Source organism: Protopterus annectens, chromosome 9.part0 (assembly GCF_019279795.1).
Source record: "Protopterus annectens isolate FY-2018-M chromosome 9.part0, PAN1.0, whole genome shotgun sequence".
Classification (NCBI taxonomy): Eukaryota; Metazoa; Chordata; order Ceratodontiformes; family Protopteridae; genus Protopterus; species Protopterus annectens.
Genome location: NC_056743.1, coordinates 1,278,826,079 through 1,278,844,553, shown reverse-complemented (window position 1 = coordinate 1,278,844,553; position 18,475 = coordinate 1,278,826,079). Strand labels below are relative to the sequence as shown.

The window sequence follows — 18,475 nt, the reverse complement described above, 5'->3', positions numbered from 1 at the left end:
TGATGCGTCTGTTGTTAGGGTTTGAGTGGCAGGGGGTAGAGTGAAAGGGAGTCCCTTGTTGTGGTAGCAGGCTCTGCCCACCAAAGGAACTCTTACTTCATACAAGGAATTATAGAAATCATTGTTTCTAGGTCCTGAGAATGTTAACACCATAGGCTTTTTAGATACCATTGGAGTTTCCTCATATGCAGTCTTACATATGGAATTAGTAAAATGCAAGAGGCCATGAACCCCAGGGCTTGCAGTATTTTCCTTGCAGATAGCTGGGGTTTTGTGGCCAATAGTTTGAAGTAGGTTGTAAAATAAACTTGTTTCTCCGGAGTGAGGAATGCCATCTGGAAAGTTGTGTTCAAGCTTGCTCCCAGGAATACAATCTGTTGGCAGGGTACTAGGTGAGATTTCTTTTCGTTGATGGTGTACCCCAGAGAGGTTAGAAGTTTCTTTATGAATGCCAGGTGTTGTAACAGCAGGTCCTGGCTTTCTGCCTGATTAAGACAATCATCCAAGTATGAGTAAATTTGAATATTTCTCTGCCTGTAAAATGCAATGGCTGGAGCTAGACACTTTGTGAATACCCTGGGCGCAGTAGATAAGCCAAAGGGAAGTGCAGAGAACTTATAGTGCATGGAGCCTGCCCTGAAGCGTAGGTATTTCCTGCAAGATTCCCTTATTGAGATGTGCAGGTAAGCTTCCTTTGTCTAGGGTTGCCAGGCAGGCATCCTTGGCTAGCATAGGAAGAAGCTGTTGCAGAGTTAGCATTTTGAATTTTGGAACTACCAGAAAGGTGTTGAAAATAGAGAGGTCCAGGATGGGATGCCAGGAGTTGTCTTTTCTGAATACCAGAAAAAGTCTTGAATAAAAACCTTGTCCCCTTTGTTCTGCTGGGGCAGGTTGAATAGCCCTGATATTGAGAAGAGAGAGAACCTGCTGTTGGGCCTCCATCCATTGGTTTGGGGGTAGGTGTGGCCAACCATTTGGGGTTGGTAGTGTGTGGAAGTGGAATCTGTATTCTTGGGAAACTATGTTCAAAACCCATTTGTCCTGGGTAATTAGTTCCCAGTTTTTTGCATGCAGGGCGAGCTTTCCTCTTAAGGGAGCAGGTAGTTGAGCAGGGCTTGGAAGGATTAAGGGTAAGTCACTGTGACATTTTTCCATAGGGGGTGGCTTACTACTCCCTGCTTTGGAAGTGGAAGCCCCCACTGTTTAGGTCTGTGCGTAGCCTGAGTCTGTAGCCTAGGTGGTCTGCTGTTCCTGGGTTTGGACTGAGAAGGCCTAGAAGGGACTGGAAACAATCAGTTCTTGGAAGGCCAATGCCTACTGAATCTAGGAGGCTGCACTTGTAGGAAATATTTAACAGTTTTCATAGATTTAGCTTTTTCCTCCATCCTTTTGAGGACTTCTTCTGCTTTGTTGCCAAAAAGGTGGTCTTGGTTTAAGGGAGCATCCAATAATTTAGCTTTTACATGATCTGGCAAGTTTTGTTCCTTAAGCCAAGCATGTCTTCTAATTACAGATCCAGTGACAGCAGCCCTGCAAGATGCTTCTAAAGTGTCAAAACCAAATTGCAAAGTATGTTTACCAACTTGTTCTGCAGAATGCATTAAATCCTGTAATTCTTTGTGTTCAGTACAGTCAGGAATCCACATAAATTTCTGTTTAAGGAGCCCCATAACATGCTGCTGATACTTTAACATATGAAATAGCAATTTAAAGCCCTAATGGCCAAAGTAGCAGAAGTGTATACCTTCTTACCCCATCTGTCTAAGGTTCTAGAATCTCTATCAGAAGGGGTAGGATTTTTAGCAGCAGTAGCATTAATGCCTTTTGGTCTTTGGGAAATGGTCTCTGGATCCGCAGAAGGATTCTTGAAGAGGAACTTGCCAGAGTCAGGTACTCTTTAGTACCTGTCAGGTTTTCTGGGAGCTGGAGGTAGAGTGTCTGGGGTAAGGCTAGATTCCAAGAAAGTATCATCTACAATGTCCAAAAAAGGAGGAATAGCTAAAGGCCTGTGTTGAGGTGGTAGTAGTAAAAATTCCCTAAGTCTCTTTTTGAACTCAGAGTAATCCTGGCTTTCCCAGCAGAAATGCTCCCTAAGAGTGTGCAAGGTTTCACAGAAAGAAAAATCCTCTGGAGGGGAAGCAGAGGGAATAGAATCCTCTGCATCAGAATCCTCATAAGTAGATAAGTGCAAATCCTGGTAATCAGAAGGAGCAGAAATATCAGATTCTTGATCAGAAGAATCAGAAAGAAAATCAGTTCTAGGTCTCTTAGAGGGGGAAGGCTGGCTTCCCCTAATTAAGGTAATAAGATCTTCAAACTGAAAATAACAAATAAATAGACTAGAGGCTTCCACAGACTGACTACGAAGGTTTAATAGGATAAATCCACAAGGTCAAATACGAAAATAAAATCAGGTACTTTAAGCGCTTTTCGTTTGTTCAAAGGAACAAACTTCTTCAGAAGTGAGTTACTACAACAGCTGCAAGCAATTTGAACTCAAAAAGTGCGGGAAAATTGTAATTGATTATACCTTTTAAACAAACAGTACCTAAAAAACTCTATTTAAATTTAAAATCTAATATGTAAAACATTACTTATGTTAAAAATGTTGTGTAACACTAAAATATCAACAATGGTTTAAAACCCACATAATAATACATAAAATATTGGATTTCTTCTGTATTATCTAAGAAGACTTTTCAGCTTAAGTAAGCTAGAAATTGAACATGCTTCATTGAGACCAAGGTGATAGAATGAGTTTAATCTAATCTGCCACAGTAGTTCCATTTCTTCTAGTTTGAAGGAAGCAGGACCCCCCCGGTTGTCAGGAATAAAGTTACTAATGACAGTAAACTTAAATTTGTGGGATGGGTTAATGTGGACATGTTTTGCTAGGGCATTCTCTAACTTATTGTGTGAGATAGCATATTGATGTTCATATATCCTATCTCTAAGCCTACGTTCTGTTTTGCCCACGTAAAATGCAAAACAGTCAATACATTTAGCCAAGTACACTAGAAATTTACTGTTACAATTAAATCTAGACTTCAGTCTGTAAGTATTACCATTGATTGTAAAATGGTTATTACAATCAATGTATTTACAGAAATTACAGTTTTCACATTTAAACATTCCTGGTAGTCTGGATGTTACTGGAATATGTCTCTCCAGTACATTCTTTAAATTCCTTCCTTTTTTGAAAACCACATGTGGCCTATACCCCAAACAGTCAAGGACAGTTTGGTTAGTTCTAAAAAAACCCCCAGTTCTTATTGATCAATTTTACTATAGTACTACTTTGACTGTTAAATGTAGTCACAAAACTAAATTTAAAGTCCTTTTCTTGGTCAGTCACATCCTCTGTATTAGAGGTAATTTGCCTGTCCACTCCAAGATTGTTACTCAATGATACGTGAGCAGCACATAAAATAGGTTTGAACCAATCAATACTTCTTTTCTAAGTGACTTCCTCTATTAGTGTGTCTACAAGTGACTCTGGATATCCACGATGCTGGAACATCTGTTTCAAAAACTGACATTCGCTATGGAAATCTGAGTCCAAGCTAGATATACGTGATGCTCTCACTAGTTGCCCTTTGACCACAGATCTTTTTTGGTGGAAAGGGTGGCAGCTAGTGAAATGGAGAAATGTATTAGAGTAACTAGCTTTTCTGTAAATTTGCGCTGTGAAAGAGCAATCTGACCTGTTCTTATTTAACTGAATATCTAAATATGAAATAGATTCAGTCTGAAATGTATATGTGAATTGTAAAAAACCTGTTGACACATTGAAGCTCTCAACCAATTCAGATGCACTTTCTGCATCACCTTTAAACAGGAGGAAAATGTCGTCCAAAAAGCGGGTATAATAAGCAAAGTACCTGATTTTATTTTCGTATTTGACCTTGTGGATTTATCCTATTAAACCTTCGTAGTCAGTCTGTGGAAGCCTCTAGTCTATTTATTTGTTATTTTCAGTTTGTTTGTGCCTTTAGTTTCAAGTTGTTATTAATAAGATCTTCAGCCAGTCTAAGCATTTGTTTTTTAGGCATATGGGCCTGAGTCTGCGGTTTGGTTGTCGATTTCCTAGGCGTGGTGCGAGACTTAGGCCTGGATGAAAACGATGGCATCAGTTTAATATGAATGCCTGTAGGCCTGAATACACCCACAGAAGCCGGTGCCTGCACAGCGACTCTGGACCCATCCAAGGTAGAGACATCCGCAGGTTCCATAGTGGAAGTAGCATCTTGTGGCATACTGTGGACTGAATGGGTCTCAGTAAAGGCCTGCGAATCAGAAGTAGTGGGTATAAGGGGCTGCGAAAGCGCCTCACTAAGTACCGGCGGACTGGCGACTAGCTTAACGGAAGCGTCGTTGGCAGTTGTGGACCTATGCGGTCTGCCTCTGTCTTTATCCTTATGTTTTTTCAGAATATTGGTAGTTGGATGGCTTGACAAAGCCATTTTGGAGTAAGTAGTTAGCTGCAAAAATAGCCCGACGACAAATAGTTCGGGTGTTGAACAAGGCACAAAACTGACAAAGAGGGACGTCGTGGTCTGAGCCTAAACAAAGGATGCAGTAGGAATGAAAATCTCTATGAGGTACTTGCTTTCCACAGGTAAGACAATTGTTAACTTTTACTGACATCCGTTAGAGCAAGAAAAAGGATCCCCAATGGGGTACTTAGCTTTTTGAAGACTTCGGGTCTGAAAGTCGAAAACAAAAATTTCAGGAGTCGGTCAACCGGCACTTGCAAACTGCTTCTGCATCGGGCACTGCACGGCAAGAAAGACTGATGTAATGGCGTTGGCTGCATGTTTTATACCCTGACGTCAAGGAAGAAGCGACAGCATCCGACGCAGAAATCCGAAGACTCTGGTATTCAGGCCGGCTGATGACTGCAACAGTGAAACAAGAAGAACATCATAAATGATTTAACATTTTTTTGCAAAATGAATGGATATAAAAGAGCGAGAGATATGGGAGTATGTGCTGTGACAGTAATTGAGACCACACAAGTGAGAAACTTGTGAAATTGAAATTTATGCCTCATGTGTTTGGTGTGTATAGAACACATTATCTAGAATTTGTACTAGAAAAAGGGCATTTTTCAAAGATGACAACAGAAAAACAAGTATGTTAGAATAATTATGTTGTTGAATGAACAGGAACATGAAAATGGGCTGTCTGCTGGTACAACAAAAACATTTGATACACCAAAGTCAGAAATACCATGGGAAGCATTGAGATAACAACACAAGTCAGATTGTTGAAATTAATACTGAAACAAGCAGAATGCTGAACTTAAAGTAGACACCAAGTGTAATATTTTCTCTGAAAATACTTCAAAAGCATTGGGCCTATTAAGTACACAAAAGAAGCCTGTCAGGCAGGAATGGTCAGAGATTCATTAGAAGGTTACAGGGACAGTTAAAGAGACTTAACCAAATTAAGACAGACTATAACAGACGACTACAAAGCACAGAAAAAGAATTTAAGGTTATGGTGTTTTGGAGGAAGAAGAAAAAAGTGATTTGCTGCATTGATGTGGACTGCCATTTCCAGCCTTGGTTTGCTCCTGTGCTCTCTGTTGGTTTGTTACATTTATTGCTTTGGTACAAGGAGCGTTTATTTCCTGGTTGCCTTCTTTTTATTGTTATTAAACACTGGGTTATGTTGTGCCCCATGAGAAAATAGACATAATAGTATCTCTGGGAAGTTTATGTATGTGCAACAATGCACTTTAATTTACAGGTATAGATGGTGTGCACTTACAATGAATATTTAAAAGCCTACAGTAGAAAGTTTTCCTGTTTTTGAGTATTAGGAACCAATGCTAATAATTTAGTCTAAAATGTAAGTTATATGCACAATAAGCAGAATACTGCGGTGGTGGTGCTGCGGTAGCGTGGTCGGCTCACAGTAAGACGTTGTCCTGTTCGATTCTCAACTAAAGCGTCTTCTGTGTGGAGACATGCTTGAATGGGTGTACCTTCGTTGAAGGTTGTGCATCAGAGCCGGCAACTCGGCACGTAAAAAATCTACTGCCAATCATTAGCGGACCGGAGTTTCGCTGTGGCGACCCCTAACCGGGAAAAGCTGAAAGACACAACAACAACAACAACATGCACAATAAGCAGAATGAAATACTGGTATGAAAGAATTATTATTAAAGGGATCTGTGAAGTATGAAAATTATATTTTCATTGCACAGTACATGTTAATAAAACAATGGTTTGAAAGGAAGAAAAGAACATTCATAGTTATTGCCTTTCTAACAACAAGAGAAAAAAGATGATATATTTTGTAACAGCAACCAAGATTGATATATTTTGTAGCATTGCTTCAGACGGGAACGTGTTTTACTGGCCATCTTCTCAGTATGTTTAATAAAAGTTAGAGAAGCATCTAAAAATCATTTCTAGGTTGATTAGTTCAGTGACACTGAGTATTTCATTACTGATTTCATCACTTTCTATGATAGTCAGAAGTGATTTTTAGTTTTTGTAGAACAGCATTAAACTTAGTAAGACTTTTGTATGTCTTGGCAAATCAGATACTATATCCCAGCTGAAAAGAATCATTTTCTTAGTTACAACCATTTGCTCCCCAACATTTCTGACAAAATACTCTTTAGAGAATGTTTAAAATCTGCCAACTAGTTGCACCCCCCCCAAAAAAAAAAAAAAAAAGGTTACCAATTGCATCTCTCTTTCTCCTCACACTTCCAGAATTTGCTTTCTATCTGAGGAAAATTATCTAAAGTCTGCTTAAGGTTTAAAAGTACCTATGCAAATAGTTCCATGTAAAAATCCTAAATCTTCTGGACTTTGTTGCCTACTTGGAAACCATATATATATGTCATCCAATTGTTCCCTTGTAAATTGCTTTACCAGTCTCTCTTCTCAATCTTCTCTAACCACCTCTGATTGACTGTTACAGTTGTCATGCAATATTTTAGGGACAACTACCTCTGGGAATGTTTGGGGTTATCAAAAAGTACTAGAGAATCATCAGAAAACCTAGGTAGAAGATTCTATAGCAATGAGAAGTGTACTAACTGGTTCTCTGACAGAGAAGCTGATGCTTGGAACAGACTACCAAATTACATTAAAGCAAGTGCTAGTTTAGATATTTTTAAGAAGAGCCTGAACATTTATTATGGGAACAAGTGTTTTGGCATATTGGCAAGCTAGAAGGGCATTAATGCCCATGCTTGAAACATTTGTATGTATGTATGTACTATCGTCTCCCTATTACGCTGTCGCAGACGCAGGTTATTGAATGCGTCTTTGTCGAACTGAAAAGCGCAAAAAGGCAAAATAGTGAAGCGGCTTTTCAGTGAATTCTTTCCCTGGGAAAGAATTTGTTTGGCTGCTTTCACTACTTTGCCTTTTCGGCACTGTAGTGCGATCTCGGATGTGGTATATTTAAGTAGGGGGCACAGCCCCCCATGTCAGGTGTGTGGGAAACAAAGCCCCCCACATTATGTAATGTTTTACAGGTTTTTTTTTTTTGGAACAGTGATTTTTTTTCCCTTGGAAAAAAATCACTGTTCTGAGGTTTCGATGTTGTAAGCTTTCGCGTACATGGGGTCGATTATGTGTCATTCGCTCTTCTGAGACCCCTACTATCTACCTATTTTTAAAAGCAGTTTCTGTTTTAGACTCAACTAAAAACTCTACCAGAAGTGGTCTTTCACTTAGCACTCCCAAATCCATTCTCTTTTCCTATACTCTGTTATCGGTCTCTGGTAAGGAAGGTAGTCTCTAATGTGCAGTTCAAACTTCTGCTTGGCCTTATCACACTCTATTACCTTTCACTCTCTAGTTATCTACTCCCCTACAATACCATGGTTCCTATGCTAAACTTCTCCAGTAAATTCCAGTCCTCTCTTTCCATTTTTTTTATACCCCTACTTTCAGTCATCCCAACTGGTAAAAATCACCTTTCACCTTACTCCATTCCTGTTTTGGCTTAGTTCTTTGAATACCTTCTGCTACTTTAGGAATATAATATTCTCTTGGGTTGTTGTTATTCTCCTTAAACACTTGCATCCAAAGTCTTACTCTCTCCTTATTTCTTGAATCCCCCCACTTCATTATCATCCTTTTCCATTTTTATTTATAACTTTCTGCTTGTGTTAAGCATATGAGCCTTAACTGCATCATAAAAAGTTTCCCTTCAAATCAGGTAATCCTAAACCACCTTGACTTAAAGTGAGAATCAACTTACCCTGCTTAACTCTTGCCTTCTTCTTCTAGATAAATTCCTTCAATGCTTTATTTGTCATCCACAAATTCTCCTCTGGTTGATAAAATATGCCTAATCTGTATATGAAATTGAAGCAACTAAAACATGTTTACTGCTTGTATTCCTCTATACAATATCCATAGTCAAATGGTTCTAGCTTCTCAATTTTGTATTATCTTTTTTTATTCTCTTCCTACATATCCTTAGTTGCCATAATCGAATTTTTTTTAAATCATACACCTAGATACTTCATCTTATCATTTCTGAACCAGTTCATGAGTGGGTATATAGTTTATTGTTATAACCTTTGTTTTATCCACATTTATTTTACATCCCAAAAAGATCTGAGACTGTCTCAAAATGTTCTACAACATCAAAATGTCCTTTTCTGTATTTACTAAGTACAAAAATAATATCATCTTCAAATAAAGCTACCGTAACACTTATATCCTTGAATTTGTGATTCCCTTATTTTGTTTGCCGATGGCTCTAAATATAAAGCAAATTACAAAGGAGAAAGAGAATATACCTGCTTGATTCCTCTTTTTTAAACACAGCTTGTTGGAGAGGAATCCTCCACACTTAATTCTTGCTTCTAACCCTTCATATATTTTCCTGATTAATCTCATTTTTACATCAGGGAAAGTAAATGTTGCCATTGGCCTACTCATAAAATCTCAGTTGGCTCTGTTGAATGCTTTCCTGGAACAAAACCCAACAACAAGAGGCATTCCTTACATTCTTCTTCCCTCTGGATCATCATTGTTCTATTAGTGTTGTTAAATGTTTGCCTTCCTTCCACAAAACTACTCAAATCCATATCAATTCTGGCAGCATCCCTTGCCATTCTCATAACTAGTTTGGGCATAAACACTTTATAATCATGGTTAACATTGAAACAGGTCTATTTGAAGTTGGGTCTAAAGGGTCTTTTCTCTCTTTCGGTAATATAGCCAACACAACTTTCTCCCAAGTTGCTAAGACTTCTCACTTCTTTTAAAATATTGTTAAACAAAACTTTCCAGATCTTCATCACTTTCTTCCCTTGTAAGTTACAGATATCCAGAGGAACATCATCTATTCATGAAGACTTCCCTGTTGATTGATTATACATTGCCATTTTTATCTTATCTTGTCTTGTCTTAACTATTAATTTTTGAGCCTCATCTTATTTTAAATTTGTCATAGGATCATATGAAGTTACTAGGCTATTGGTCCTGGGGCCCTTACAAGCCTAGCCAATAATTTAGCCCATGTTCCAACAAGTCAGCACTCAATGCCACTGTCCAGCAGGGACATAGGTAGAATCCTAGGGTTATATTTTCTGTTCCCCATCCAGTTATCTAGGTTCCACTTAAAAAGGCTTAATGAGGTAATCTGCTTCACATGGAGAGGGAGTCTATTCCACAAAAGGGGGAGTCTCTGGGACACAAATCTGTCCCGCCAACAAGTCCTATTGATGTCACAGACCAGGTTGAGGTTTCATGTGCAGGTTACTCAAGTGGAGCTTAACTTGCAGATATGCAGCAGTCCCATCAGGACAGGGTCTGAGATTGCTTTGCATACCAGGCTCACCTCTGAGGAGTCTGTAGGAGACTGAGTAGAGGGACAGGGCGTTTAGCCTGTTTGTGTAGGGTAGATGTTTGAGGCCCTGGATTCTCTGGGTGAGTAATATCTGTGGTCTCTCCGATTGCTGCATGTGCTTTGTGAGGTACATGATGAAAGGGGCATTGTATTCAATAATTGGTCTTATAAGGGAAGAATACAGGGATGTTATGACTACCTTGTTCCTGGATGAGATACCCTTACTAAAGAGGTGGGCCATGTAGAAAGCTTTCCTTACAACAGAGGCAATATGGAGGTCAAAAGTCAGTTTGCCATCAACCTGGGTTCTCAAGTCCCTTACAACTGATTGCGTAATTACGTTTCCATGAATATTTCAGTTTGTGCCTTTTGTTGATTTCAACATTCCTCTGCTGTAGAAAAATTTTCATAAAATTTCTGAAATATCTCTAATACCTCTATGGGATCTCTGGCTATTTTTTTATAGGTTCCATAAGTCTGGTAACAACAATTAATAATTTCTGTTACTGAAATCATTGTGTCAATCATTTTTGTGCTTCGGAGCTGCTCTCAAAAATATTTGCTTTATACCACCATACTAACAAATAGATTAAAATCTTTACTAACAACTATTATCTCACAACTTTAAGCAGGATTTATAAAATCTAAATAGACATGATCAGACCCTTACTCTAGAATCTATACAAATTTTCTCAAAAGACACTAGGAATACTATCTTTACTCTTGTTGTTGATGCCTCAAAAGTATTTAATCACATGAATCTCAGCTTCCTCTTCAAGGTAATGTAGGAGATTTTCCCATATTATTTATCAATGCTATTGCTACTGTACTCTAATGCTTTCACACACTTGCATATTAATAAGATGAATTCCCCTCCAAAACCAATGATAAATGGTACTGGGCAAGATTATACATTTTCCCCATGTCTTTTTAACCTTAACATTAAACTTGTTTTTTCTTTCAGTAATACAAAATACATATTATACCATGCCAAAAATAAACATTCCCTTACCAGTAACACCTTTTACAGATGGTATTAACATACATTTCACTTTATCTAACTCAGATCTACCCAAAATAATTAAGTAAATATACACACTCAAAGTTCTTGAACTATAAAATAATCTTAAATAAATCTACTTTATTTCCCTTAAACCCTATCATCCAGCTGATTGTATCCCTTATAATGAGATTAAATTCACCAACTCTCTGAAATACCTCGGCATTAATTTCAATTAAAACATGGCTTTAAACCATCAAGACAATATAGCGAAATAACTGATACTAAGAGATAGGAAAAATAAATCTTTCCTTCCTTTCAAAAGTGGCCATAGTTTTTATTTTGTTTGAACTCCTCTTTCCAGACAATGCATAACAATTTTCAAAATATTAGTTTTACTATAGGCCTGCATTGTTTACAACAAACTTACCAGACCCCAAAACAGAGTGGTTTGGACTCCTAGATTTTTATTTACTATTATTATTTCTTTGCTCAAAAATTAACACTAGTAGACTATTAAAAATCATCAGTTTTAAACCAAAGCAAAATATATGACATCTTAGCTGGGTTAAACTGTGGTTTAGTCACATTCAAAGCTACAAATACAATACTTTGTCCTTACCATTCATAAGCAAAAAGGATAAGAAACACATCAAACTACACACATTTTTAGTTGATAAAATAAATATAGCACAAAAAAAATCATTCACCTTTTAAAATTACAGTCCTCATTCACACTGCTTCAACCAATATATTTAAACCACAATTATAAAATAAAAAAATGCTGGAATTATCTAACTTCCCCTTACTTAAAGGTAATACTTGACTTTATATCCACTAACACATCTTCCTTAGAGAAACTAAGAATTTTTCTCAGCCTACCCAAGGGGTACCTTCCTATTCTAAATCAGATTCATTACCTTATAAAAATCAGAATGGTAACTGTACATGTAAATATAAATGAAATAAGTTTCTGTAAATCATTATGGAAATCTCTAGTTTCTGAAAAGCCAATCTCTAATGCATATTAATACAGTTCTAGCTTTAGAAATGAAATCTCCCGTCACATATTCAAATTATTGATTAAATCTTCATCTATTTTAATTAATCTAATTAATGAATCTGTTAATTCAAACTTTAAATCATTTCCTCTTACCAAACTTTTTTACACACAACTCATGAGTCTCAACAATGCTTATATGACACTAGCAAAAACAATTTAGTTATTCCCTAACAAATCACTCATTTGTACAATCTGTAATTACCATGACACAGACCTGTTTCAAATATTATGGAAATGTGAATATACATATATAGGTTCATAGGTGTGTACTAGGCTAATGGCCCTGGAGCCTTTACAAGCCTAGCCCATAGGATTACCCTGGCATTGTGCCACCTGACCTTAGTTCCCAGTGCATCTGTCAAGTAGAGCCACTGGAGTGATCCCTGGGGTGAATTTTCTATTTCCCCATCCACTCATCAAGATTTCTCTTGAAGAGGGCTAGTGAGGTGCTCTGATTGACATGTATGGGAAGTCCATTCCATAACATGGGCAGTCTCTGGGTTATGAACCTGTCTCTCCAGCACGTTCTGGTGATTGTGGTAATGAGGTTGAAGTCTCTGGAGCGTGTGGTGTGGAGGAACTGGGATTTCTTTAGATGTAGCATTTCTAACAGAGCTGGGTCAGACATGGCTTTGTAAGTCAAGCAGAGATCGCCTCCAAGTAGGCGATATGAGACAGAGAATAGTTGGAGTTTTTTTGAGTCTGTCCATATAGGACAAGTGTTTAAGGCCTAGAATCCTCTTTGTGAGGTATTTTCGTGGCCTCTCCAGTTGTTGCAGGTGTCTAGTGAGGTACATGCCAAATGGGCATTGTACTCGATGACTGGCCTAATGAGGGAAGAGTAGAGGGAGACAATGACCTCTTTCTTCCTGGATGCCTAATGAGGGAAGAGTAGAGGGAGACAATGACCTCTTTCTTCCTGGATGCAAAACCCTTAGCAATGAGATGTGCCACATGGAAGGACTTTCTGACCATATTGGCAATGTGGTGGTCAAAAGAGAGGTTGCTGTCAACCTGTGTTTCCAGATCTCTTAAAATGCCTTCTGTATTCAGTGGATTACCATTGATGTGGTAATTCATGGGAACCGGGTTTTTCCCAAAGGGGATGATGACAAATTTTTTAGCATTGAGCTTAAGGCCATGGTTCTGACACCAGTTGTTGGTCTCAGTGAGGCCTTTCTGTAGGATGTCAGCATCACTTGGGGAGTTAATAATAGCTCCCAACTTGCAATCGTCTGTGAACTTTGTCAGCCATAGTCCCTTCGTGTTGGCCTGTACTTCAGATAATTATATACCAAACAGGAGAGGACCCAGGACTGAACCCTGTGGGACTCCACTCGTGACTGGTTGGCAGTCTCACTTGGAGTCAGCTACTTTCACACTGTGGGTTCTATCTGTGAGCCAGTTTGCAACCCACCTAGTGATACAGGGGTTGATGCCTAGCTTTCTGAGTTTTTCTATGATTCCTGAGGAAAAGGTCTTGGCCAGATCAAGGTGGACTGTGTGAACTACCTTGCCTTCATCCACAGCTCTGGTAACTGACTCAAAGAAGTTGACCGAGTTGAGCAGGCATGATCTACCCTTCACAAAACCAAACTTTGTGGGATTCAGAGTTTGGAGATTCTCTATATCCTTGTTTATTAGGTCCATGATGATGTGTTCCATAACTTTGCATATCAGATTCGTTAGGCTAATGGGCAATAGTTCCCAGGGTCTGTATTTGCTCCTCCTTTGTGGAGAGGGATGACTGTAGCAGTACGCCATTCGGTAGGGACAAAGCCTGAGGTGAGGCTGTGATTGAACAGGGCACACAGGTGAGGAGCCAGTTCACTCTGTAGTTCATGTAGAACACAGCCAGAGATATTGTCAGGTCCCATACAAGCTGTATTCTTGGTATTAGACAGTGCTGTTTTAACCTGTGCAGCTGTAATGCTGGGTGCCTGGCAATCTACTGTTAATGTGATAGGTCCTTTGGGAGGGGAGAGAGGGGAAAAGTTGGCACTGAATCTGTCTTCCAGTATATTGGCAATATCTGTTGGCTCGGTATAGGAGGTACCATTGTGCAGTAGCTCAGAGCAAATCTGGGTATTGCCATGGAGATTCTTTACATAACTATATAAGGCCTTGTGGTTGTCTTTACTATCTGCTGCAATTCTGTTTTCATAGCTGCTGCAGTGTTCCTTAAAAGTTAGACTGGAAAAGATGGGCTATGAAAAATCCACGCTGTCATGGGAATTTGCTATATTCTATAGTTCATCAGAAAAGCTATCCGTAAAGGACACCTACGTCTTAACTATGTTGTTTATGCTGATAAAATTAAAAATAACACAGAACTGGAATGACAGAAACAATATATATTGAATTTGTTTTAGGGAGACAGCTTTAAAATATATTAAAGTATATAAACTTGTATTTTAAAATGAAATCTAACCTTCTGTTCTTAAAAACTGCTAGGAAAAATTGTAAATGCATTCCATGAACAAGACTATTAACTGACCTATTTTTCTTCTTCTATTTTTTTCTCTCCTTTCTCCTGTTACAAATACCAATGTAGATGTACCTTTTTAAAGCAACACTTTTGTGAATATAATTGTATAGTTTGTTTTTGCTGCATATATTTTGTTAGTTCTTTGTATCTGTCTTAAAAATTTATATTAAAAATTTCAAATAAAATATATTCGAAAAAAAACATTATTTGCTTTATAGAAACATTTCTAAACAGAACAAGATACTTCAAAACATATTTCTCACCTTGTAGCAGTAGGAGTGGGGAAGGCATTTTTTTTACAATTGACAGAAATTAATGTAATTAAACACTATTTTTTTTTGTGTTTTCAGGTGTTAGAGGAAGAGCTTGCACGTAAACGTCAGATGCAAGAGGAATATCCTAGACGTTGTAATGAACCTTCCAGAAGACATTCACGACTACTCTCTGTGTTCTACTAACATAAGCCACAAGACAGGAGTTTGTAAGGCCTCAAATTTCAAGTGGCAAGAGTACAAGTACTTTATGAAGATCCATAGTTACAGAGTAAGAGGAAATGAAAGAAAGCTCAGCTGTGAATTTGTAACATGGATCAAGTCAACTGACATCAGTGTGCACCATCTACCAAGAGCGCACCCTCACTTTGAGGTTGTCCTAGGGTGCAGATGGTAAAGTATCAAAATCCTTCTACTTCACATGACAAGAAAGGAACTCAGTTAATGAGCAGTTTTGGATGAGATGAAACACTTAAAACCAAACTCTGTGCAAACAAACATTACTTAAGGACTACAAGAGAGAGAATGTACTACCCAATGTTTACAGGATTGAAATGGAAATAGTTTTTTTCCTCTCTGTGACACTTAGATTTTGTTCCACCCTGTGGATTGCTGGTTAGCATGGCAAAAAATGCAAAGAAAGAAAGAATCCCCATCAACAGCCTAAACTTAACCTACAACAGATGATCGTAAGGATATGTGACTGGTCCATATCAAAAAACAGGATAATGAACTGCATAGGGCACTTCTGAAACATTCCAAATTATAATCAGTTGGAAATTGTAATAAAAAGTGGCAAAACCCACAGACTAGAAATAAAAAAAAAGCTTTATTGTATAAAAGATAAAATGTTGGGTACACACTTTATCAATCTGTAAAAGAGCTACTAAACTCAAGTTCATATACACACTGCTGATTATGTCAACTATCTTTAACTGCTGATGTTTTATCAATGGTGTGAGACTAACCCTATTAGTCATGTCTGTTTCTAATCTACAATGCTATCTGGCTTCCATACTTAAAGGCATGTTATCCTGATTCACCCTACACATTTATTAACATTTTCCAGCTACTGAAATTTAAAATCATGTGATAATCCATCCATATTCTTAGTCTGGCTGTTCTTCCGTATTCTTTTAGCTAACAATTTATCCATATTATTATTGTCTAGATCCCTATTATGTTCACAGAACACCTGTTTCCCCTGTATAGAATGTTTCACACTAGTCTGTAATCATACACTCAGCATTGTGAGATAAAGGTGTAAAACAGTTTTAAATTTTGCTAGCATAAGGATGCTGAAAATAGTCTTTTTTAAATAAACTTGCGGCTGAAAGAAGCCTTCTAGTGTGAGGAACAAGAAAGATACTCCTCAGTAGGAATCCAGGTGAGAATATTCATACATATGAAGGAAGACAGCTCAAGATGCAAAGTGTACACTTCTAAACTACATTTGATTTGCGTTCACATAACAAAAATAATACACTTGTCATGAAATATACCATCAACTATGGTGTAATTTGTCAGCTAGTTGTGCACATCTCTTTCCTTTAAGAACATCTGCATGGAATCATATATTTTAGTAACAGCACTGAATTTAATGGGACTTCATCGTGTAGACAGTCTCTACCTTCTTCATTAATGAAGGCAGCTATTGCTACTTGCCTTATTGTTGTGGTCAATAAGTGAGCATGGGCTACTGGTCCTATCTAGAACAGGCTTGAGGCTGAAGGTGCACTTACTACAAATGACACTCCATTTGCTATTAACCCTCATGGCCACAGTTATTGTGCCAAAATCATGGGTGTTAAGCCCCATCTTGTACCCCTTAAGGAGTCTATCATATATTAATGCAAAGGCTAATACAAAATGTACCAAGCCACTCCTTATGGGACTGGACAAATAAAGGCAAGGATCTCAGTGTCTTCCAGGTTTTTTGACCATTACTGGCATTGTTCATGCTAATAATCATAATCGCAAGGGCTCATCACAGGATCAACATTGTCAAACATGCACACTGAAACATTGAAACAAATGATGCACTGCTTTGCCTACCATGACTAGTTTAGAGAAATGGAAGGTATATTATTTGGTAGCTCCTGCTTCACCTCCATTGACCCAGAGATGCTATACCATTCCAACAGATGTGAAGGTCCTTTGTACCTATTAAAGAACAATGTTATGTCACTGGAAGCAGTTTCCATCAGGGCTGGTTCTGTCTGTGTGGAACTAAAGAAATGGAGTCAAAAATCAGCAACACTTTGATGGAGTGGCAGGGAGGGATGGTCAGGCCTGTCCTGGATTGGAGAGCATTTATTGATGATGCTCTCTTAGGAGAGATGTAGTTCAAAGAGGGAAGTTACCCTCAGATATAATCAACAAAAGTGGGAGGTAGGGTACGCAGTGGTTAAGGCATATAAAGAAACCACCCAGGTTGGATGCAAAGATGGCTGAGCCCCCAGGAGGCCAATAGGATCCACAACTGATCCCTGCAATACTGCAGTAAGTATGGGGGGAAAGAGATAACCTGTTAGATTCTAAGTAGAAGTGGGGAACAGAGGACTGGACCAGTTAAATGATGTCCCAAGGTGGACCAAAAAATATTAAAAAAAAAACATAGCCACACATATATGTGCCTCAAGTCTAGACAATATAGTAGCATATTGTATGGCTGGGTAACATAGATTAGTGGCAAGAATACCACTGCATTAAACTGAACAGAACTGAGTGACTGTTCAACAAGCCAAGATAAACTTGCATATGCGAAACTTTTTTCAAGCTTTTTCTCATGGATTATTGTCTTTTTTAAGCTGAAACTCTCAACGGCCATTTCATATTAGGGAATTCTTGTCTTCAACACTAATGCTTAAATCTCTTCTCTCTCCTCGTTCAGGCTATGATATAAAAACAAAACCTTCTCATCAAAAGAATCTGTGATCTGGAAATGTTTGTCTGCCATCATCAAGAAAGTATCTGTGCCTTACATTTTCTGTATGAGCTGAAAGACAAACTCTGTCTTAGGGACAAATGTGAATACTGTCACTGATATAACTGGGGCTTCAGCAATAAATAAAATGTCTTTGAGAAATGCCTTCATATATATTTAATATATATAGACTTGTGCAGCAGTATCCTTGAGGTCTTTGTGTCAAGTTACATTTTTGTAATGTCTATTAATTGTTCTGTGCAGCATTACTTTGTATTTGGACTGGTTTGGTCATACTTAGGCTCTCCTACCCATTAATCAGATGAATAAATACTCAGTTTGAACTTAGCCTTCCACTGCTCTGTCTTTGGTTGAAGAATGAGATCAAAGGTACTAAAAAATATTAAAATTGTTGAAAACATCAAATAAAGTTAATCGTTGTATAGACTAATTATTTTGTTTAACATTTGTTTACCAGGAAAGTCCAATTTGGAACAAAGCCAATTTTCTGCAGAGGCCTGGGGAGGAAATGCTCCAGATGCATGTCTTTACAACATGTGAAGAAACCGGAGCACCCGGAGGACACCCACACAAATGCAGGGAGGACATGCAGACTCTGCACAGAAGGCACTCCAGCCGAGAATCGAACTGGAGAACCTCTTGCTGTGAGGCGACAACATTACCGTTGCACCACTGCACTGTCTTATACATACATAAGTCACATAGCGAACTATCCTTCTAGAAGAAAGCCAAATGTCATAGGAAACACCACATGAATGCTAATAAATTAGACAAATCTTAAAACGCTAGTGGAATTGTCAGAATAGAGTTAGACAATACTACACCTTACAGAGCACAAGTATTTACTCTCCCACCACTTTTAAGAGGA

The 18,475-nt window shown here is 38.2% G+C and overlaps 1 protein-coding gene across 2 annotated transcripts in view; it reads left to right on the top strand.

Moving 5' to 3' along the window:
• Positions 1-17,930, top strand: part of LOC122811999 (serine/threonine-protein kinase 10-like) — a 504,844-nt gene extending 486,914 nt beyond the window's left edge. For both annotated transcript variants that reach the window (XM_044084213.1, XM_044084214.1), the window contains exon 19: positions 14,739-17,930. In XM_044084213.1, coding sequence (XP_043940148.1) covers positions 14,739-14,846 — 108 coding nt within the window. In that variant the 3' untranslated portion in view covers positions 14,847-17,930. The remainder of the gene's footprint in view (positions 1-14,738) is intronic.
• The last annotated feature ends 545 nt before the right edge of the window (positions 17,931-18,475 follow it).